General features: G+C 41.4%; 1 protein-coding gene across 4 annotated transcripts; it reads left to right on the forward strand.

Annotated features, from left to right (window-relative positions):
* Positions 1-525: 525 nt before the first annotated feature.
* On the forward strand, positions 526-20,782 carry caprin2 (caprin family member 2). Of its 4 annotated transcripts, none has more exons than XM_037122257.1 (21): positions 526-714; positions 1,295-1,538; positions 1,633-1,695; positions 1,804-1,890; positions 2,914-3,152; positions 4,638-4,720; positions 5,007-5,120; positions 5,269-5,303; positions 5,411-5,638; positions 6,363-6,404; positions 6,485-6,613; positions 7,041-7,176; positions 12,418-12,467; positions 12,562-12,669; positions 12,742-12,840; positions 12,942-13,082; positions 13,687-13,831; positions 13,913-14,029; positions 14,268-14,329; positions 17,716-17,767; positions 19,539-20,782. In XM_037122257.1, the coding sequence occupies exons 2-21, from the start codon at positions 1,308-1,310 to the stop codon at positions 20,108-20,110; spliced, it is 2,733 nt and encodes a 910-aa protein (XP_036978152.1). In that variant the 5' UTR covers positions 526-714; positions 1,295-1,307; the 3' UTR covers positions 20,111-20,782. The 4 variants fall into 4 exon arrangements, with proteins under 4 accessions (XP_036978152.1, XP_036978153.1, XP_036978151.1 ...); XM_037122258.1 differs by having other exon boundaries at positions 5,459-5,638; positions 19,536-20,782; XM_037122256.1 differs by having other exon boundaries at positions 527-714; positions 19,536-20,782.
* Positions 20,783-22,707: the final 1,925 nt, after the last annotated feature.

Genomic DNA, 22,707 nt, shown 5'->3' on the forward strand with positions numbered 1-22,707 from the left:
GGCCGCCAAAAAGACAGAAACGGCCCTGGATAGAACAGACAGGCATGCATACATGTAATTGCTTTATTGTCTTTAACTGGTCATGCAAGATGTATTTATGTGTAAACGGAATGGTTATGATTAGTTGTTGCTGATACTTTGGCCTTGAATAGTTAAATTAAAAGTGTTCTCAAGATGTTCCAATATGATAACTTAAAGGGTAACTGCACCAATTGTACACATGAAAGTGTGTTTACAAGTCTGGGGGAGTATAAAGTATGAAGCCTTAAGTAATCACATTGGAACATCATTAGAGAACTCGTCATTGAACTGAAGGCCAACATATGAACACAAATAACAATTTTTCCATTTTTCGTTTTCTGGTTATTTTATTGATGTTAAATAACGAAACGGACAATGAAAATCCAACCATTTGTTCTAATTTAACTCAGACCTTTTGTGACACAGTATAGTGATTCGAAGTTCATTATTCCGCACGAAGTCCTCACGGACATAACCATGACCGGTGCCAGAACCGGATGTGGTCACGGTGGATGTTTGGCCCCCGGCGGAGCGCGTGTGTGGCCGCAGGGTATATAAAGGTGTGCGCTGACGCCGGAGTGGCCTCTGCGAGCTAAACATCGCGGCTGGTGAGGGGGCTGGTCAGTGTCGGCGCTGTCGGAGGTCCAGCGGCTCTCCTGGGAGGATTTAACGCGCGCGAGTGGAACGCACGAGGTGGGTCAGCTGTTTCTGCCGAGTACTGTTGATTTCGACGACACGCTGACGTCAGGCCATTAAACCCGACAGTGTTTAACGACAGGGCGAAAGTTTCAGATAAAAGGGATATTCGCAGCGAAGTTTGGGTGGATGCATGATTACGGCATGATAAATCTCGTGCCGGCGCTTTAATTGCTCATCCATCCCTCTTAGTCGCTTAACTTCCCGTTCTGCTGACAGTACTCCCACCCAACCCTCAGGAGAAGTGTGACTCGCGGAAAACGCTGCATCAGTGTGCACGCTGGGGAGTTTAAAATCCGGGGAGATGGTCGGATTAAGATCCTCTCTTGCACGCTGTTTGTGCTGTGCGTGTTTTGAGCCGCTGCCTTCATGATCCATCCAGAGAGAGCACGCTGTTCACTACCGCTATATAAATGCAGTGTCACGGGGTTGGCGGCTGTCCAAGCTGGGCTGAGTCCATCTCCATCTCTGTTGAAACGCTCGGCTCGGTACCAGCAGCATCTCTCCTCTGTTGCAACTGTGTGCCACTGAAACCAAGGGGGCTCATATTGTGCAAACCGTGTCCCTCTTCTTCCAGTGTGGAGCTCAACATGGTGCAGCTGTCTCCTTTTCCCACCCTGGACGTCACTCCTCCACCTGAGCACTCAGAGGAAGGGGAGGAAAGACTGGAGGACTCTGTGACAGCTGGTAGCCCGAAGGTGGGTTCACCAGGTGGCCTGCTCAGCCTGGAGGCCTCCACAGCCTACCACGGCTATGAAAACTACATAGAGGATGGTCTAATCTGCCTCAAACACAAAGTCCGCAACTTGGAGAAAAAAAAGGTAGGGTAGTGACGGGGTAGAGTGAATAAGAAGTGTAAAACAAGTGGACAGGTGGAGGCACCTGGATTGTGTGATGTGTCTTGTGTACCCACAGCTGAAACTGGAAGACTACAAGAAGAGGCTGAGCCAGGGTGAGGCACTGAATAGGGATCAGATGGTAAGACCTGGTGATGAATGAACTGGCAACAAAGATGTGATCTCATAAATGTAAATGTTGTGTGGATTTTATAAAAAAAAAAAAGCCATCTTGTTTTTTTTTTTCCAGGTGGCTGTGGAAAAGTACGAAGAGGTGCTGCATAACCTGGCATTTGCACAGGAGATCCACAAAACCCTGGAAAGCTTGACTCAGAATGTAATTTATTTTGGCATTATGGCTACTCTTCATTTTGGTGTCTCTTTTTTTAAAAGCCCTCAGGCTCTTAAAATATATCTAACATCTCAGTAAGGCCTAAATATGATCTAAATCCAAGCATCCCTGCTAATTGGCTAGTTTCTGTCATAGAGCTCCAGAAGTCACCCTGATTGGCTACATTTCATTTCTGATAAACACCTGAACAGTTCATCATCTACCATCAAGTATTTACATTTTTTCGGAATGCCATGCACTGTCTTTTTGTATCTGCTTTAAACTATGTTGATCCAGTATTTGTACACTGGTCACCCACTATCAAATGGAATGTAGAATGGAAATGTGAGGAGTTTTCCTGTCCAAAAGAAAATATTCACTGAGTTTGGAAATTTGTCACTTAATGTGCATTCTGTCCCTCCAATCAGTATTCCCAAAGACCCAAAAAGTGCTCCTTTTAAATGGAACAAACCATTGCTTTGGTTGCAGAAAATACATGAAGATCTTACTGAAATAAAATCTGTATGCCCCTTGATTACGACGTGTTAAAGACTGAACTATGTAAGCACAAAGACCAAATCCATCTTTTAGAAAAATAATTTTCCCCTGTACCATAACAGAATTGCAAACTATAGGGATAGTTTTAACTTTAATGATGTGTTTATTGCATTTCAGCAAGCCCCAAAGGGAGAGAGTTGAGAAAGCTCAAGGGTCTGCTTTGAAAAGTTGGGTGACATGAGGAGAGTTTCTTTCTCTTTTTTTTCCCTTTTTTTCCTTCCATCTGAATTCTTGGCAATATGTGAATCACATTAACAACTATATATTCATTTCATTTTGTTGCGGTTTAAAAAAACAAACACTATCATGATAGACCATATCACTACATTACAGTGTAGATGACCTGTAGATTTGTGCTCCAACATCAGTTTATTGGGCTTTCAACTCAATGATAACTATTGTGACAGAATTCAGTGTTTTTTGTTTTTTGTTTCTTTTCTCACTCCTCTTTGAATTATCCCGTGGCTGCAGTTGCTGAGAGGCCAGAAGAAGGCAGTGAAAAAGGAGCAGGTGGCGAAGTCGGAGGCGGAGAGGAGGCGTCTGAGCACCGTGCTCCAGGTCCAGCACCTCCTCCACAGCCTACAGCAGGAGCATGTCAGGAGAGACCTGCTGGCTGGACACAACCAGGCACCCCACATCCCAGCCCAGCAGCTGCATAGCCTGAGTCAGCTCTCAGCCCTGCTGGGAGTCAAGAGGGATAACCGACTGAGGTGAGTGTATCATTGTCTTTGCAGACTAACTAATTTATGTGGAAATGAGTTAAGGCTACTCTTTGCATATGCTTTCTGTATCTGCAGAGTTTTGATGGTGACATTAAACATTACAGTGACTTGGCAGTTTTGTCAGCAGGAGATTTCTGGGCACACCCTGGCTTTGTACCAGAAACTACAGTTGGTCTAGAATTAGTATCTCAAGATTGTGTGTGTGTCCAGTACTTATTGGACATATTTTACTATCAGATGGCTACCTTTTTAAGTACTCAGGTGTCTCCTCTGTAGCATCTGGGCATTAGTGTGGTCCAGGCTGTACTGTTTTGTTTTTTACTTGCATTATATTACAATCAAAATATAAAGTAAAGTGCTTATTTAGCTATTGACTATATATAAAATGTGGACAAAAAGTAAAGCCTTTAACCTGCATTATTTCAGAAGGGGTGAATCCACTGGTTTCATAAGAGTCCCATTTGTATATAAGCTTATGAGAAAATGACCCTACTTCTCACTTGATTTATTTTCTCGGTAAACGGTAATTACTTTCTGGTCTCAAACACAAGTGACATTCAGTTTGTAAATTATGGTCCTACTTTGAGTAAACAAAGCGCGTGTTTGTTCCCCACCCCCTCCTTTTCTTCCAAATATGGTCAATCAGTGACATGAAGCTGATCCTTGTGATATCTGGCGGTGGGGGGTTGACGGCAGTTCTTCAAATTGCCACTTGAGCCTAGCTACAAATGCAAGTCAGTCCCCATAAGAGCCCATATTAACATGTCCAACTTTACAGCAGAAATGAACAGATTTACAGCCTGGTACAACAAACCGTTTTGGTCTCTATATGCAATGAATCCCTTCATGGGATGAACTGGATGTGGATGAATTTTATTAAACACATCTATTTAAATTATATTAAGGCTTACAAATTCTGCATTGTAGGGGCCCTGGATGAGTGACTGATGGCAAGGAGCTGTCTGGTGGCCTTTTTTGTCACTGAACTTGACCTCTCAGTTCTGGCTAATGTATTCGTAGGTATTCTGGCTGTTGTGGGGAAATACTCCTGCAGTCGAACTCACATGGGTTATGCTACTTTTTGGAGGGTTTGTTTTCACCAACTAGGTTTGCTTCAGTGCCACCTTTTTTTTTTCCCCATTTCTGATGAGCCATTATTAGGTCTGTTATTAGGTTTCTGGCACTAACCTGAACTCTGGGTGGTGTCACGGTGGTTCTTTCCACTATTTTATACAGTAAACAGCTCTGGATCAGAGTAAAATCCAATGTGTCTCTGGATGTTTATTCCTTCAGGAGGTCTCGCTTTGCATCTGACTTTCTTCTCCAGAACTGCCTGCCTCAGCAAACGTCCTCTGTTTTTGATAAAGCCCCCTCGCAGCAGAAGTTACATTGTGTATGACAATGATGTATAGTTATTGAGCTTCCCTTTGCACACTAAGAGCTCAAAGCTACTTGATGTTTTCACTGGTGTAGATTGGAGGAACAGATGGAGCAAGCGGCTCTGGCCTATTTGGACCTGCTGGAGGGGAAAGAAAAACCTGTGGCAGGATCCACGTGTGAGTATAAAAACAGATCTGAGCTTAGTTGTCTGAACCCCATAATTTTGTCCTTTTGTTAATCCAGGCTGTCGTCATCCATTATCTCAAACGTAACAGTTGGGTGTGCAAGCTTGGTTGTAACCTCACTGCTCATTTCATGCCCACTTCTCAGCAATAACTTAAGTGATTATGTTATTAGAGCTGATACAAATGATGTCATAGAAATGAGGCCCGACTTGTGAAAGAACTTTCCTTTTGGTCATGTGAGTGGGGTTTTACTCTGCTTGACTCTTGTCTTTCCTAGTCAAGTTGTTGAAAGAGGAGCTCACCAGGCTGTTGAACTGCAAGTACTTCAGTTGTCTGCCACCTCCACCCAGAAAGTCTCCAGAGGTGTTACTGGGCTTAACCAGCCATAGCAGTAAGAACCTATTTTAACTGTGCTGGAAACTATGTTCATCAAAAACTTGCAAGTGTGTAATTTACAACTACAACTGCTGTACACTGTTATCTGTTCTGAATGTCGCGTTGCAGATTCACATTTTTGTCTTTGCCTTGTTCTCTGTCAGCCACAAAGTCAAAACAAAAGGAAGCAACAAAAGAGGTAAGATGGGTATCCAGTTTAAAGTGTATTTCAGTATTGTGTGTATTTAATACTGTGACTTTGAGCATGCGCCAGGATCTACTGATGCTTTGTTGGTGATATGGCAGTTTTTCAACAGACTGTACCTGACTGACACAGCGACTCCTCTCACTCAGAACTGGAAGGAGGACTTCCAGACTATGAGGGAGCAGGAGCCTCCTGACTGCTGGGATATGGAGTTCTCAGAAAGAGCTGCCTCACCCAAAGCTGCAGTTCACAAACCGTGGAGAGGAGCTGCTGCTTTCATCCCCAAAGTGTCAGTCAGCACCAAGAAACAACCCTCTGAAAGCAAACAGGTGAGGGCTCATCAAAACCCTCTTGGTCCTGGACTTGGTATCGCTATTGTGTTGATGGACAAAAGATGTACAACTTGGAACATGTTGTGTAGGTCTGGAATAGAAATTGCATTATAAATGGTAAATGGAATTTTATTCCTGTCTGCTCAAAGCCCTCTACAGCACATTCACCCATTCAAACAAGCATCCATACATGGATGAAAGAGGCTGCCATGCAAGCTGCCAGCCTGCTCATCAGGAGCAATTATGGAGTTCAGTGTCAATCTTCCTGGGCAGGGGCTGCTGGAGTAGAGCCTACTCATGGGAAACACTGGCATCATTTGCAATTGAGGGTGGGTTTTACTAACCAGAGTTATTAAATGTAGTTGGGACTGAATCAAAATAAATGTGGGAATTTAATTTTAAATTGTGGTCAGACTACAAGGTATGCAGCAGTCTTATGATCTTGTGCTGCTCTTGTTAGACCCAAAGGACATGCGTACCTTTGCCTAACCACATTGTGAAACCAGAGAGATCTCCTTTGAATGTCCCCTCGACAAAAATGTCTTGACCATAGGAATTTTTAGATGGCTAAAAGGAACCTTTGTTTGCACTTTTTTTTTTTTTTTTTTTTTTTAAGAAAGTGTAAGCTGCTGAGTAATCAATTTGCAATGCAATTTAAACAGAATGTTGTCATTACAACAGTGGTTCCATAACAATAAATAATCCATGATATTCTCCCCAGAAAAAAAACAGAAAAGCTAAAGGAGAGCAACATGCCAAGTCGGTGAGTATAAAAAGTGTATAGTTTAAAAGGCACAGACATCTCTAAACAAATTGCAAACATCCACATTCGTTTCCTGGCAGGCAGTTAACATGGATATGACTGTTGAGGTTTTCAACTCTCCATCTGCCTTGCCTAAAGACCCTATCCTGAGGAAGCAGCACCTGGAGGACCTCATGACAAAGATCCATGGCTCCTTCAGTTTCATGCAGGTGGAGTTGAGCTGTTTGCAAACCCATGAACATATTATTAGTTACCCTTTTCACATTAAACACCCTTAACATCTGATTTGTTTTTTTTTTTGTCTTCAATGGGAAAGAGTGTGATCAGCATTCATTTCCAGGTGAAATGACTCTGCAGGAGTTGCATGTTGTGAATGAAACATGTGGGTGGAAATGAAAATTTGCCCCTCTTTTCCAGGAGCAATGCTACCAAAGTTACACATTTTCCCATGTACATGTTTTCCATGGGTGTCTGTTCAAGTAGCACTTGAACATCATTCATTGGGCGTACGCCCTAGTTTTGGAGTAGAATTGATAGTAACAACAAACCAGTACAAGATATAGATGTGGTTTGATTCAGTTGTGCCAGTGTTAATAGCAGTTAACAGTTTCCAAATGCTCCTGCCCTTTTTTTCAGGACTCTCTTCTTGACAGTGAGATCTCTGCCATGAACAGCCACACCAAACTGAAAAGACAGCCATCCAGATCTCCCTCTCCTCTTGGTGACTTGGAACAAGTCAACAAGCTTTGTAACTTGACAAGGTCTTCATCAGGTAATGGGAGAAATTGCTTGATTAACATGCAAAATGGTTCTGATTACTCATTCAAACACAACTTGCTGAGGTACCTGACTTCATTGTGCCTAACATTTGACGTCCTGCAGAACAGGTAGCATGAAGCTGTTTTTTTGTTAACAGTTTCACGTGCATGAAGTCCTTGCTATTAAATAAGAGAAAATGTTGAAACATGGGAATATTAGTTTGTAACCATATTAATGTGAAACACAAACCATTTGAAAGGAATGTCAAGACTTTGTTTGGTGAGAGAGAGAAAAGAAATCATTCAAGAAGACTTTATTTTTCCCGAGGGAAATTGTCTTTTCATATCATATTTAAATCCTACTAACTTTGGTGATCCCCGACTTGCTCTCGTGGCACCATTGCCTCAAAACGGCAATTTTGTCCAAGATTTTGCTCTGTCACTACCTAGCCAACTTTACGTTGTTATTAGTGATTTGTGCATGACTGTCCCATATTTTCATGTATTTCAATGTTTGTATTTCAGTCTATCTGATTTGACAAACAAGATTTTTACGTCTGGCTGTGATCACCCACTAGGTGACCATTTACATCCAATGGGTGTGGCTCGCTAGTCACAATGTCAGTTATTCTTGAATCATTTTTTAATTCTTTAAAATTTAAAATATCCAGTGACAAAATGGCTTGCATTTATGACAATCCTTTATAATTATGAATAATCATTAATATCTCTGTGGGAATGTTATTGCCTTTGACAGCTGTCACATGTCATGGTGCTCCTTGCGTACAGTAGGACAGCCTCCAGGATGCAGAAACCAGTTGTGCATGTGAAACACTCGCTGTTATGTCAAAACATCCTCCAAATATTGTGTATTTCACAGATGTACATTTCCGTGTGTATCACTATCAAGTGACTGCGTTTGCTGTACAGTCACCGCCACACCTGTGTGAAGTCGCAGGACAGTTTCTCCTGTGAGAATATCCATGAATCACTAGCCGTTTTTTAGACAGGGCAGCAAGCCGCAAATGTGCCCGTCCTTTTGTTGGCTCGGTCCACGGTTTTAGACAGAGGGCGGCAAATTGGGGGTCTGTTTTGGTCCGCTGATTTTCCTCCTCGGAGGGTACACTTTTTTCCACCTCACCTGCTATCTAAATCTGACGCGTAAGATGTGCCGGCCTCTGTGTGAGGTGGTCGGAGGTGTCAATGACCTGCACTGTTGTGCGACCCACAGCCGGGGAGTTTTAAAACCAAGAAACGGCTGATCACAGCAGTCAGTCCATCACTTCATCCACGGACATTAAGATGAACAACTGGACAGCTGCAGAGATCCAGGAGATGCAGCGTCTCCTCGGTCTGTAGCTGTTTGGTTGTGTTAGCTTGTTGTTGTGTCAGCAAAGCTTGCAGTTCTAAACTCCTATGGGGTGCAATGTAAAGCTCTTATTTTGAAGACAAATTAATTGTCACTGTTCACAGCCCAACTTCGAGCTTCACGTCACATGTTTATTCTGACACCAGAGGTGGCTTTTAGAAGAGAAATATTGCGCCTCCATTTTAGAAAGACAGGCCGGCACATTGCCACCCTTACCTTGGAGCAAATGTGTCGCCTTTTCTACCTGAAAAGGGCTACTGTTCAACATTGCTTGCTTCATTGTTGACATTTACCTGATGCTTGATGAATAATAAAGCTGATCTATTCAGATAAGTGCAAAAATCCTCCTTTATATGCTCAATGCTTTACATTACATACTTTGTGTGTGGTAGCAAGGAAAAAAAATATGATAATACAAGTTTCTAGTCCTGTTTCTAACCTCTACTAAAAGTGCAAAATAAAATGTTTTCTTAAACTATAAGAAGGCATCCTCTCCCCTCAGTTGCTATGCACTAATTTCAGGAGTGTTCATTGACCTTGATATGAAGCGTCCGTATCAAAAAAATCATAGTGTGTGTGTGAGATCTCATTTGTTTGGACTGCAATGATACCGTTAACAAATTATTACATAAACGCTTTACCAATTCCGCTAGCATTGCTAACCGTAGCCACCACAGTCACGTGCTCACCAGAGCCAATCACTGCATACCGTAGCCACATGCGCACCAGAGCCAATCACTGCAGAGCTCAAACCCATGACAACAAGCAGATTTATACCTGCAGCAGCGCGAGCTGGTCCGGGATTTTGCCGGCAGTTTGGTCCCGTTCTGTGCATCTAAACTGACTGTTGTGGATTAATGAGACTAAACGAGTCCAGACCAAGTCTGTTCAGGTCTGAGGAGATCCTGAGGACAACAAAGTGGAATCGGAATCTGTGGATGTTTGTGTGTAGCTAGCTGCTAGCTGCTACCCCACACGGCCCACCTCCCGAGTCGACGGACGCACTGGCAGGTCCAAAACCGGACTTAGGGTAAATAATGTCCGCCACACTTTATCGCGAACACTGCCGCCACGTTTGCTTTGTGTCTGGTGCAGGAAGAAATGGTAAAACCGGGCTTTTGTCACGAAAGTGTCCAAGCAGCAAGTTTGGTTGTGGGAGGGATGGAGGCGGATGAATGATAGGCAACGACGGTCGGTGTAGAGACAGCCAGCGAAATTGAGAGTTGAGATATTTGTGACATTTAGCGTGTTTGGAGTGTATAGTTAGTGTGTTATGTAGTGTTTGGTGTAGTGTGTTTAGTATGTTGTGGAGTCGTTTTTTTGTTTAATGAGTCAAAACAATGAGGAGTTGCTGAATGTGGAGCAGGCAGTGCAGCTCTTCATTCATCCGGAAGGAGCTCAGGCAGACCTGAGCACTGCCTGCATTTAAATGTAAATAGTTACATATAACTTGGTACATTTTTAAAATGTATGCACATATTTAGCGAACAACAATTTATATTTGCATTGTAAGTAATAAAAATATAGTTTGTTAAACATTTTTGTGGTTTTCACAGTGAAAAATTTAACTTTTTCTACTCTGATTTTCTTTGACAGTATGTCAAAATAAAGAATATAACTGTACAGTCACACGTGAGGTTGTGCTGAAAATAATGACACCAAGTAAATAGTTTTTAAGGTGAAATATAATTGCAAAATCAAAAATAGTCAAACGGACAGTTATACCCTGGAATGTCGGATTTCACAACAAACCTAAATATCCCTGATGTCCCACCTTCAAACACAGCCTCATTTCGTAATCCATGAAAAAGCTACTTAACCTCCCACTTTTCTGTAGGAATACATATTTCCTACGGGCACTGCACTAGTTTTGTATAATCTGAAGGACATTATTCAGAATCCAACTGTACAAGTTTGGCTTGAACAGTTGGAATCAATTCCAAATCAATTTATTCAGTCTCATATTCTGAAGCCGTGACTTCTTTGTACATAGCCATCGGTTCTCCACTTTAAAATTAAATTCCAGACAACGACGAAAGGTTATATCTTTCTTTAACTAAATAATTCAGGGTAAAATAAATGAAATGACAATCTAGACATACAACCGATAACAGAACTTAAAGGGTTAGGTTTTATATATTAAATATTACAGGAGAACTTTTTAATTCTAACGAGATCCTAATCTCAATTCTCTTAAGTTCATAAGATAGACGTCACTTAAACAGAAGTCAGAACTTTAGACACTAACTCTGATTCTCACGTGTGTGGATCCATCGACCTGAAGACATTCAGTCTGTTTTGTCTGGGAGTCAGGAGGTCCTGAAGCTTGGTTTCCTCGAGTGGTCTGGGTTCAACTGCGGGAACCCTAACCCTGGTACTCTGTTAAGGAACTCTGGTCCAAAGGCCCAGCAGGATGCCGCTTGAGTGCGCTGGGGTAGAGTCTTTTTGTTGGAGACCACTTGTCTTCTGAAGCAGACAATTACTGCAGTGTTCTTCATCGAATGAGGATGGTCTTGAAAAAGACTTTTTTTTTTTTTTTTTTTTTTTTTTTTTGTTTCAGGTAATGGTTCTTACGTTCTGATTCTAAAACTAATTCAACCTCTTCTGGATCAGGCAGTGATACTTTTAATGGTATATAAAAATCAAAAAGAAAAGAATCTCATTCTGTTAAAAACTTGGATAAAAGTAAAGCACTTAAAGTAGTGATTCAATTTGCTTTTCTTGGAGCTGCAAAAACAAAGAGTGCTATAAAAATAAAAAGGAAAGAAAGAAGAGAGAGGAGTGGGAGAGTGAAGAGGAGAAGCCGAAGAGGGGCTGAAGTGGAAGTAGAAGAAGCAACAGAGGTGAGAAGCAGAGCACATCTCTCTCTTTATGACCTGCAGCAGATGGACTAAAAGGGGTGGGGTGCCGGCTGACGGTGTCACTCCTGTGATCTGAATTTAGACTCTCAAAACTTTAATTTAACTAAACTATTGTTTTCTAATCATGTTTTAACTTCCCAAAACTTCACCATGTCTTAAAAGTCGAATTTTGTCTATGTGAAAAGATGTGACATGAATATAATCACTTATCACTCAAAAAGAATTAAAACATGATTAAGGCATAAAACATTTGAATATACAGTAGAACCAAGGGCTGATACATATTCCTTCTAGTTCCATCTTAACAAATGTGTCAGACATTTTACTGGTAAATAACAACAAAAGTATTACACACAAAGAGGAACTTGGATGGAGACTGGTGTGGACTGGAATGTCACACACAGGATCACAAAACAGTTTGACCTGTGAGGGGGGACTGGATCATCTTTACCACAACCAGCTTCCTCCCCCATTTTCTGTCTTCTGATGTGGAGAGAGAAGACTCTATCATGCTTGACCTCGTTTGATCTGAGGAAAAGGAGTTTATCTTCTTTGGGGGGGGCACCAAATGTGTTTTAGTCTTTGTAAATTAATAAAAGAAGATCTCTGGTGATGTGTTTTTTTTTTTTTTTTTAATAGCAAGAAAAACAACATCCTCCCACTCGGTGGAGAGGAAGGGTCTGCCAGGTCAAGAGGTGAGGGGGGGCTCTCAGGCCCATATGCTGGAGGAAGGAGCCAATTTGGGTCAAAGTTTATCATGGCAGAATAGGACCTCTTTAAGATGCAGAGATGAAAGGGCTTGTGTTCCTACATAAGGAAACCACTGTAATACTGTGAATGCCACAGGTGTGTCATGCTAGGTTGAAATTTAACTGGAATATGAGGTTCATAAAGCCTTGGCCCATTTCATAGGGCGAGATTTCAACCAATAATCCTTGTAACTCTGTTCTGAGGGGAAAGGGGACACTTTAACTTGTGTTATCTTTTTTATTAATCATTTTGTGTATGTGTATTTAATTAACCAGCTCATTCAAACTTGGGAAGCCCAGATGAAGTCCTGCCCAAAGCAATGCATGTAAGCTGATCTTTCATTCTGAGATTTTCAGTTGTGACTTTAATTGAAATCACTTGAACATGTCATCACATCCTCATCCTCATCCCCCACCTAGTCTACCCCACTGCCTACCAGGCTTATGGAGCGCAAAGCCAGTCTAACAAATGGTGATGAGTGCCTGGAGACCTGTGACCTGGAGCTTTCCTCAAATGACCTACCTCATGTAAGATGCAGCACATTGACTATGAGACACAACATATTGCATATTGTAGTTCAAGTTATCTTGTCTCTGCAGGAGCCGCTGCAGTTGGCTGAACCAAAGAAGTTTCCTTCACCACCACTGTATCGCAGGGAGGCTACCATCTCTGTTGTCCTGGAGAAGAGTCGCCCTCGTGTAACTAAGCATTCCTGGCCGTGTCAACAGAAAAAAAACTTAAGCTGATGAAAATGACACTTTGTCCATGTGCTTTTCGTAACTTTAACCTGTGTTCACAGACACCAGTCACTGAGTCAGGGGAGCAGTCAACCTGTAATGGCGTGGCACCTTGCACCTCCACCATTCCTCAGGTCCAGACTTTCTCTACACCCCCCACTAGGCGAACCCTAACATCTGCACAATTTCGGAACATCCAGTCAGTAAGTCTTCATCATGGGGCTTTGCTTTTACATCTGGTACTTCAAGACTCAGTCGTTGTCTTAATTCTGGAGCTCAATATGTAAATTATGTAGTTTGAACAGGCAGACTTGTTAAAATAGGTGCCTTGTTTGTACTTGTCAGGGTACAGATCCACTCAAGATCTCAAGTCTACGTTAGCCCACTAATGACTCTGATAATATCTGTCTTGGTTTCTCCAAGTTTCATGCAAAACACTAGTAATGCACCCAAAGCAGTGTGAGCATTTCTCAGCTATTACAAAAACACTTTGCTAATACATGGATGACTCTTAATCTATTTTCTTTCTCTTTTTTAAATGCCAATTTCATTTTATTCTCATCTTTTTTATATTGGAAAGCTATCTTATTGCAGTAGACACGTGGTTCTGACTGTGCAAGATTTGGATGTGTCATGTCAGTGTAAATGTAAATGCGTTTTTTTTTTTGTTTTTTTTTTCAGTCCATTCCTGAGAGGAAAGGATTAACCACCTCCATAGTGTCTTAACCAAACAGAGCAATGCAAAAGTGAGCACAGAGGCTTGCACACTTGTACAAGTGTCTTTAATTTTCATTTTACTCATTGTAGGTCTTCAAGGTGAATGGCTCCTTGCCTCCCAATGGTGACCTAAATTACAAACCAGATTCTGCAGTTTTCCCTAAGCCCAGGTACAGCACTGTCAGTACCCAGACACCACCCGAGTTTGCTCCCTCAGAAGACGAACCACAGCAAGGTATGTTGATCAAATTTTAGTTTTAACCAACGTGGGCTGAGTGGTCAAGTCAGTTGTCTGAGACCCATTTCATCCATCTAGTGTACCAGTCAGATTATACAGTGGGTAATGGTGGACAGATATTCCTTTCCCCTGGCCCCTCCGGTGGAAGTGTGTGTCGATCCGGCCAGACCTACTACACCAGAGGATCTGTGAGAGGTATGGCACGTGGTGGCAAGGGACTGGCACAAACCTTTCGCTCTTCTGGTTGGCATCGAGGTATCTATCCTCAGCTCTCCTTTCTTTTTGGGTTTTCCCTACTGCTTCATGTCCCTCCTCTCCTTTTCCTGGACATTTGTTTAGGATCAGGTGTTGCAAGGTTGTCACATCCTGGCTGAAGCTTGGACTGACATGAATCTAGATGAGGTAGTTCTCAACACTGATTTCTACTCCTCAGGTGGAGCTTACATCCCGCAGACTCATTTCAGGGACTCTGGCCCTCTCCTCTATGCTACTAGAGTAAGTAGATCCCTTTGTACTCTGTTTTGCTATGCAACACACTATGGGTGGATGAAATTTTAATGGAAAATACAATTTGGCTTCCAACAATTATAACAATTGGTGAAAAATAAAATGCATAATAATAAAGTAAGAAAAGATAGGAATATGAATACACTTGGAGCAGTGTTTAAAAGTCCCTTAAAACATTACTAAAGCTCGGTGAGTTCTGCTCCATGGAAGATCACAGCCTAACTTCAGTGCTTGATGAACCAGGACCCTTCTTACAAAGTATTTTAAAGGAACTTCGGGAGTTCAGAAGAGACAGCAGGGAGCAAGTCTGACATTAAACATGAACTGAAGAGAGCAAATGACAGATTGAACGAGGCAGAGGGGAGAACTGATGAAACTGAGAACATGCTTCAATCGACATCAATGCTAATATATCAGCTAATACAGTGCCAATCTAACCCTGAAGCTAAGCTGACAGATGATCAGGGTTGTGAGCAGAGGGATAATTTGAGGATCTATGGAATACACAAAGGTAAAGAAGGCGGGTACATGGTTTGGTTTCATTGATGAACTGCTGAAAATCATACTCAACCTTCCTGCTAACAGAGAGCTCGAGATTGACCAAGCTCATCACACAATAACCCACAAGCAAAACCCTGGTCTGTTGTAGTCAAGTTTGGCCACTGGATAAAAGAAGGAATTCCCCAGTGTGTGACAGAAAAAACAAATCTTCTACAATGATACTTGCTTCAATGTTGACTATGATTTGCCTCTTGAGGTGCTAAAGGCACCATATCGTGCAAGGATGGGCATTCTTTACGGAGATGACAGTCAGGTATTCCCGGATGCTGCAGAGACAACAAAGGACATGGTTGAGCAAGAGTTTGCAGTTAAGGAGCTTGAGGTCTTCCATTGCTCTGGACCACAAGACCCTGCTCCTTTCTGCTTGGCAGGTGGCGAGGAGGTGATGTGACAAGGGCATAGATCAGGTGCCCAGTGTGACAGGTGAAATCGAGGATCACTTTTGTCAATATAGAGATAATCTTCAAGAATTCAGAAGGAGATTTTGAATCGAGCCTCTCCATTGGAACCAACTGTTAGTATTTTACGAAGCTTCATGGAGAAAAAATGTGTTTTTATAATGGTTCGCTGGCAGAGAGATTATCATTGTGCTGTCTTTATGTTACCAAGAATGTTGGGAGATTTTGTTTAGGAAACTTTTTTACAAGACTATGAGAAAGCAAGTCCTCAAAGTTATCTCTTTGACTATAAAGAGAATTCTGAACCTGGCAGAGAAGAGAAAAATTGTATACAAAAGGAAAATGCACAAATTGTACTTTTGCAAGAGACACACCTCATACCATCAGAGCATGAAAAATTAAAGAATTATATTCTCAAGGGTATATTCGTTTTTATAAATCAGGCTGAAGGAGAGGCGTAGCAATCTTAATCTTGCAGAAAATATTATGCAAACAAATTTAAGCGACAAGGAAGGGAGATATAGTAGTTTCTGCAAATATTGACAATGTTTCCACACAATCTCTTATGTATACTAAACCATATTCAACAAAACATACTTCAAGCTGTTCTAGTGAGTTTAGATGCTGAGAAGGCTTTTGACTCAGTGAGCTTTCCTTTTCCCATATGAAGTCATAACTTCAAAGTTTTTGTTTTTTTTGTTTTTTTTTTGATAGTAAATCATCAGCTCAAGATAAAATAAATATACACTTTTTGAACAAAATCACCATAGAGCCTAGATTGAGACAAGGACGCCCACTTTCACCATAACTGTTCGTACTGTACATGGAGCCTCTTGCACAGTACTTAAGGCAAACAGAAAGCATTAAAGGAATCCGCATTAAGGGAGAAAACCTAGGATTAAATGCAAAACCTATGCATGTATGCACCCCAACATTCCAGGATAGGTGGAAGGAAACTGAACTTTCCATTATGAACGACCCTCCACTTCATGCAGTCAACCACGCAAACATTTGGTGAGATTCATAAATGATGCAAAGAATCCACTTCCCAAAACTAACTTCCCAAATTTGAAAATCTGGAATATTATTAGGGATAAGTATTAACTAGGAGATAAACTACAGATAATCCAACAGCGTGCTTATGATCCTATGTTCAAGTTAAACAAAATGGACTATATATTTATTTAAATTCCAGATTGCAAAAGGAATAACTTTTTTATATAGAGATCTCCAGATGCACAATCACTATGAACATAATATTAAGAATAAAACAGACTTTAAGGATCCAATACTGAAATATTTACTGGTACCTACTAAAGCAAGTCTTATACAAGTTTTATCTCTAAACTTAAAAGGCCTAATGAAAAAGAAATTCAACACCACACAATCCATTAAAGAAAAATGGGAGAGTGAGTAATCTTGTGTCAGATATGTGTCGACTCCAGTGGAAATTTTATTAATTCTAATACCTTGCGGGAATTCGGCTGGAAATGCTTTATTTGGTTTCTTCAAATCACCAAGGCAGAATGCACATTTTTCCAAATGTTGTAGACAATGTGGTTCTTTCTCCCTTTACCTTCAGAAAGAAGTGTTCATTAAATTCTGGACTAAGTGGATTAAATGCGTACAACCTTTACAGCCAGATTTTGTGGAGGTATGAAAGACCCTGTTATGCTGCTCGTGTCTAACAAACTGTATTTGTTTTGGCTCCTCATAAGTTTCCCCTCGTCTACTTTTCCTTTGTGCAGTTTTCCTCTCCCAACCTGTAGTTTTATATTCAGAAAATATGATGACTGCAGAAGAGTTTAAACAGATGTTTGTATGCATATTTGACTTTTTATATGAACTACTGTCCCAATAAGAAATAAAATAAACTTCCAAAATCAATTGTTTTACAAAACTTCCTTCAGTTTGCCATTTTGAATGAAAGATTCAGTTTATCTGTACTTACTATTTTGCATTAAATATCATGGGTTTACTCACTGATAGAAAAAGCTTGGTCACCACTGTTTTACTGCCCATGAGTTCCCTTTTTCAAAACTGCAAAGTGTACATATGTTTTTAAAAATTTGCCCAGTTCTTTTACAGTGGTCTTTACTGTTGAGATGTTTATTAATGCATATCATCTTGTGCTTTGGGGATTTTGTGGCAATTTTATCACTTGGCAGCGTCCAGTTTTTTCAAATGTTTACGCTTATCAAATTCAAAGCTAATGTGATAGATGATTTGGGATACTTTGCTGCATGATGGCTTTGGTTATTGGTTTCTCTGTTGGGCAGATCAGAAATAAAATGGTATCAAACAAACATGCCAAGAAATCAGTATGCTCGCACACAGCCCTGCGTAAATCCAGTGCTGTCTTGCAGCTTTGTCTGTCTGCATAAGTTTCATAGTCCCTGTTTGGTATTTTCTCAGGATTCTGGATACCAACACAGCTTTAGACGTGGAGGAGGAAGACATAACTCTGGTAAGAACACAATTCCAAACAGTGATTTATCCTATAAGGAAGAACATTTGCCGCAAACATCTGTTTAAGTTCCTCCCTAAGGAAAGTAGTTGGAATGGATAGTCATAATTACAATTTTATTGTTACTGCCCTTATTAGCACTGATCACGTGTAATAACTGATTAGTACTTGCTATGTTTTAATGAGGATAACAAATTAGTAAAAATAATAAAAAATAAATCGATATACGTGAATTAATTTCAGTCCCCAGCCCTGGTAATTTAGCAGCAGAGATTACCTCTCATGACAGTAGAATGGTGCTTGGCATGTCATCAGCAAATGTTTGAGCAGTGAAAGTCTCACTCATGTCTCCAGTGACTGGCTTGCATGAGCATTTGAAACACTTGTATGAGCAGTGACCACGTTTAGGAAAGTGAAAATCTGGTTTATAGCGATAAAGTCAGAAGTCTGGACTTGGCAACTTGGCAGGGTGACAAGTCTACCATTTCAATCAATTATGGATCTGTTCACTATCTACTGGCGAATGTTTTTAATTAATGTGCTTCAATTAAATCTAATCCCTCTCCATATACTCCATGACAGTCATGGGTGCAGTTTATTTATATTTCCTTAATTCTGTGATGATGTCAGAAATGGCCAGAATTTTAGCTGACATCTCTAACATGAGTGGCATGTGAAGAAAACTGAGTTCTGTCAAGGACATCTATATATTGTTAGATGTCTACTGAAGTTGGCATGCTAACCAGCTAGCTACTGGAGTCTTCATAAGCTAGTAACTGACTTGGTCCCCTGGCTGACCAAGCTAACTTAATAGCACCAGCTAGTCACAATAGCATAAGATGGCTACAGCAAATGGTTAGAATGCAGTTGTTGGTGGTTTAGGTGTGTTCATTTCTTAACATTTTGTTTTTAAACTACTTTGTCTACTAGCATCTTTGTCAAATCCAAAGTAGTCTGACTCAGGCTTATACCAGCAATCTACAATTACTGTCATTGGGTGCCTATTGCAGGCTGCATTGTTCTTTCCTCTTACTGTTTTCAAAATCCCTGATACTCCTGGAAACACTAACAACTTTGTAGCTACCTGAAAATGGAAAAGTTAGCCAGGTCAGTGTTATAACAGTACAATGTCAGAACACTCCTGTTCTACAAGAGTAGTGTTCTGACATTGTACCAAGTACAATGAACAATTGTCTGGCTTGGTTAAGTGTGAAAAGTGTATGGATGGATGGAGAGAGGGATGGATGGAGAGAGAGAGAGAGAGAGAGAGATGGGGGGGGGGGGGGGAGAGAGAGGGATGGAACCCAAACCCTCAAGCAAAGGAGGCATGGAATTCATTACAATTTTTTTTTTTCTTTTATTTCAAAAAGAAAATGTTTGTATCCTATATAGTGGAAGAGTTCTTCAGCGCATTTTGTTATAAGTTCACTCAAATTGTGAGTCTTAGATGTTTATGTAGTGTCTTGAGTCTAACTGTGAGTAGGAATCAGTAATGTAATGTTGTTATTTATGAAGTATTGAGGAAAATAATGGAGAACCCAGTAAGAGTGGCTAATGGGGATCTTGATAAACAGCAAAAACAGGTAACCCTGACACTATATTACATAGATACCCATGCTGCCCAAGAGGGTGAACAGAGTCCACTTTAAAAGGACTGAACAAGTCTGACACAGCTATTTTGTTGACTCTGGTGCACTGCAGTGATGCTTTCAGTACGTTCTCATGTTGTTGTTGTTGTTGTTGTTGTTTTTGTGTCTCGATTCTCCAGCAGCATGGAGTGACTCTTCCCAGGTGAGCAGCCCAGACCGTGAGGGAGCCTTTACTATTGTGGAGTCAGGACATGGGGATTCCCTATCTGTCTCCACTTTGGAAGTCCCTCTCACTCCCCATGGACACCATCACACTGCCCTGCTTCCTATGCAAATCTACCCACTCACCCAGCCGCTGCGAGTGGCCTTCACTGCCTCTCGCACTGCCAACTTTGCCCCCGGCAACCTGGACCAGCCCATTGTGTTTGACCAACTTCACAGTAACCTGGGGGAGACATACAACACCCACATCGGCCGCTTTACCTGCCCCGCTAATGGAACCTACGTCTTCATCTTCCACATCCTGAAGCTGGCCATCAACGTGCCGCTCTACATTAATCTCATGCGCAACGAGGAGGTGATGGTGTCGGCCTATGCCAATGATGGAGCCCCAGATCATGAAACGGCCAGCAACCACGCCATCCTGCCTCTCTTCCAAGGAGACCAGGTGTGGCTCCGGTTGCATCGTGGTGCTATCTATGGCAGCACGTGGAAGTATAGCACCTTCTCAGGCTTCCTGCTTTATCAAGATTGAACTAATATCTAAGGGCCCCCTTCTCTGCGAGGACTGTTTACTTTGTACAGAATGGTGATCAAACTGAGGTCTGCATGCCAGTGCCCACTTTCCACTAAAAGCCCATTCAAACCGTGAATGTTGGTGGCCAAATGGTACATGTATGGTCTGTACTCAAAGCCAATACCTTCACTTAAAATGGAGACCGTGACTGCTTGACATAAGCCGAATGTACTTGATTTCCTATGAATGTATAGTTCATGATGGTGGTTGACTCTGTGGCTGTCATACTAGTACAACTCAGTCTGGATACCTTGTCATCTAGCTGTAAATCATCCTGTAGCACTTCACCTGTTCAGCCCATGGGTCACTGCTTTGAGTGAGAACTCTAATGCTATGTTTTGAACGTGTGCCTTTGTTTTCTGAATGGCTTTGGATGACTGGGCAGATGTTAATCAACTATGAACTGTATGACTGACTAATTTATCTGATGAATTGTAATGACTGTACTATCAGTACATTGCCTGATGCTGGGTTCCTATACAGTTTCAGTTTGCTGTGCGCAAATGTGATGCATTGTTCTTGGTGGTGGGTATGGTGTTGAACACTTGAGGCCAAATTATTGCACTAACAGACTACTGTTGAGAAGTGGAGTGGTCCCTTGACGTGCCTAAATAAAAGATGAGCAATGAACTCTGTGCTTCGTGATTTTTGTCATGCTTTTGCATTTGTAGAGGGATTTATCTAAATTAGACCATCTTGTTGCATTCAGCAGACTTTGCTATTGTCCAGACAATAGACCTGTTTATCTGACATCGCTGTGTTGGTTTACCTAGAACAAGTGTTTTCCATGACCATCACTGCAACTTACCAGAAAGAACGGTCTGTAGCAAGTGGTCATAGTTCCTTCATTAAGTGCAGAACTTCTACTGAAAAGACAAGGACTTGTCTACTGATTCAAACATATCATTAGACTGTTCATTATTTTAACGCTCGGTTCACTTATTAAAGCAACATGATGTAAGGTTTTCACCTTAACCTAACCACTTCAGAATTGCATTGATGGGACAGTGTCTTGAAACAGGGTGAATGGTGTCTGTCACTTGTCTCTGCCTTTTATAACTTCGGTGCAAGGGTAGGATCGGTGTTGCATACATGTATACAACAACATGCCTGTTTTCAACACGTTATGTGAGTTTTGTTTGGTTAGCACCTACATTACATCTGACAACCCCTTTACACACCTGGGATTTGTTTACTGCAGTGAAATTTTGGGCCACCAATTGCCAAGTGTCTTTCTTGCAGCTGCTTTATTTGAAGCTTTCTCTCCAAACACCATGAAAAATGGCCATCAAACACTGACAAGTAAAAAAAAAAAAAAAAAAAGCTGGACCACATAAGCTTAACATAAAAATGGCATACGCAGAATGTGAAATAATATTTTACAAAGTAAAATACAAACAGAACAAAATAACTTGTAGGCTGCATGCTTTGGAATAGCCTTCAACCACAAGCCACAACGGAAGTGACCCACAAAGGAAGTGAACGGCAACGGATGTTGGCAATGCGGCAGACCCATGTGCCGGCTGACTCTGGACAATACAGAGTCCAACTTAGTCGCTGACTTTTTTTTTCTTTTGTCAACATCCGTTGCCGTTCACTTCCGTTGTGACTTTTGCATTTGTGTTGTGGCTTTTGTATTTGTGTTGCGACATTTGTATTTGTGTTGCGGCTTTTGTATTTGTGTTGTGGCTTTTGTATTTGTGTTGCGACATTTGTATTTGTGTTGTGGCTTTTGTATTTGTGTTGCGACATTTGTATTTGTGTTGTGGCTTTTGTATTTGTGTTGCGGCTTTTGTATTTGTGTTGCGGCTTTTGTATTTGTGTTGCGGCTTTTGTATTTGTGTTGCGACTTTTGTATTTGGCCTGACACCTCTGGGCCACCGTACAAATGCATCTTAAACGAATCCTCGATCATGACATTGGTCTTAAAGACTAAACAAATTATGAAACAATATAGTGCAAACTCCTGCCAAATCACACAACCTTAATGTGGGATTTCTCAAAGCACAATGGTTATTGCTTCAACTTATCGATGAAACATTTCCCATTATTACCATTTAACATGACATTTCAGGCAAAACATTAAACCCTAGTCCGCCTCAAACAGGGTGACAACCTTTTGTTTAGGTCTTTCAAGGAATACTGTCCCCCTATCATCTGACCCTGGATAGACTTCTGTGATCTTGGCCAGCTTCCATTCATTGCCTGGTGCAAGATCATCTAGTAGAAGAACGACTTCTTTGACTTTCATGTTCTTGTACCATCAGTGGCGTGCACAGGTAGACACTAAGTGGTGCTAAAGCACCTGCCCTTTGCCCTCTGAACTAAGCAAGTGCCCTTTTCAAAGTTCATTTGTTTTTGTTTTGTTTTTTTGTTTTTTGTTTTTGTGGCCCATGCTGACATGATCATCTATAAGTGCTCGTCCATTAAAAGTGTGTAATAATAATGCCCCAATTAATATTCCCTCCACCCCCCACCCCACCCGCACACACCTCTGTCAACGTGAACACGCAGAGCGGACACAAACGGTAGACGGAAGATTGCAGCCCAAACAC

Source organism: Acanthopagrus latus, chromosome 14 (genome assembly GCF_904848185.1).
Source record: "Acanthopagrus latus isolate v.2019 chromosome 14, fAcaLat1.1, whole genome shotgun sequence".
Taxonomy (NCBI): domain Eukaryota; kingdom Metazoa; phylum Chordata; class Actinopteri; order Spariformes; family Sparidae; genus Acanthopagrus; species Acanthopagrus latus.

Coding starts and splice junctions, on each gene's coding strand:
- caprin2 (XM_037122256.1), top strand. CDS start 1,308: ATGGTGCAGCTGTCTCCTTTTCCCACCCTGGACGTCACTCCTCCACCT. Junction 1,539..1,632: donor GCAACTTGGAGAAAAAAAAG/GTAGGGTAGTGA, acceptor GTGTACCCACAG/CTGAAACTGGAAGACTACAA. Junction 5,304..5,410: donor AAAAGGAAGCAACAAAAGAG/GTAAGATGGGTA, acceptor GTGATATGGCAG/TTTTTCAACAGACTGTACCT.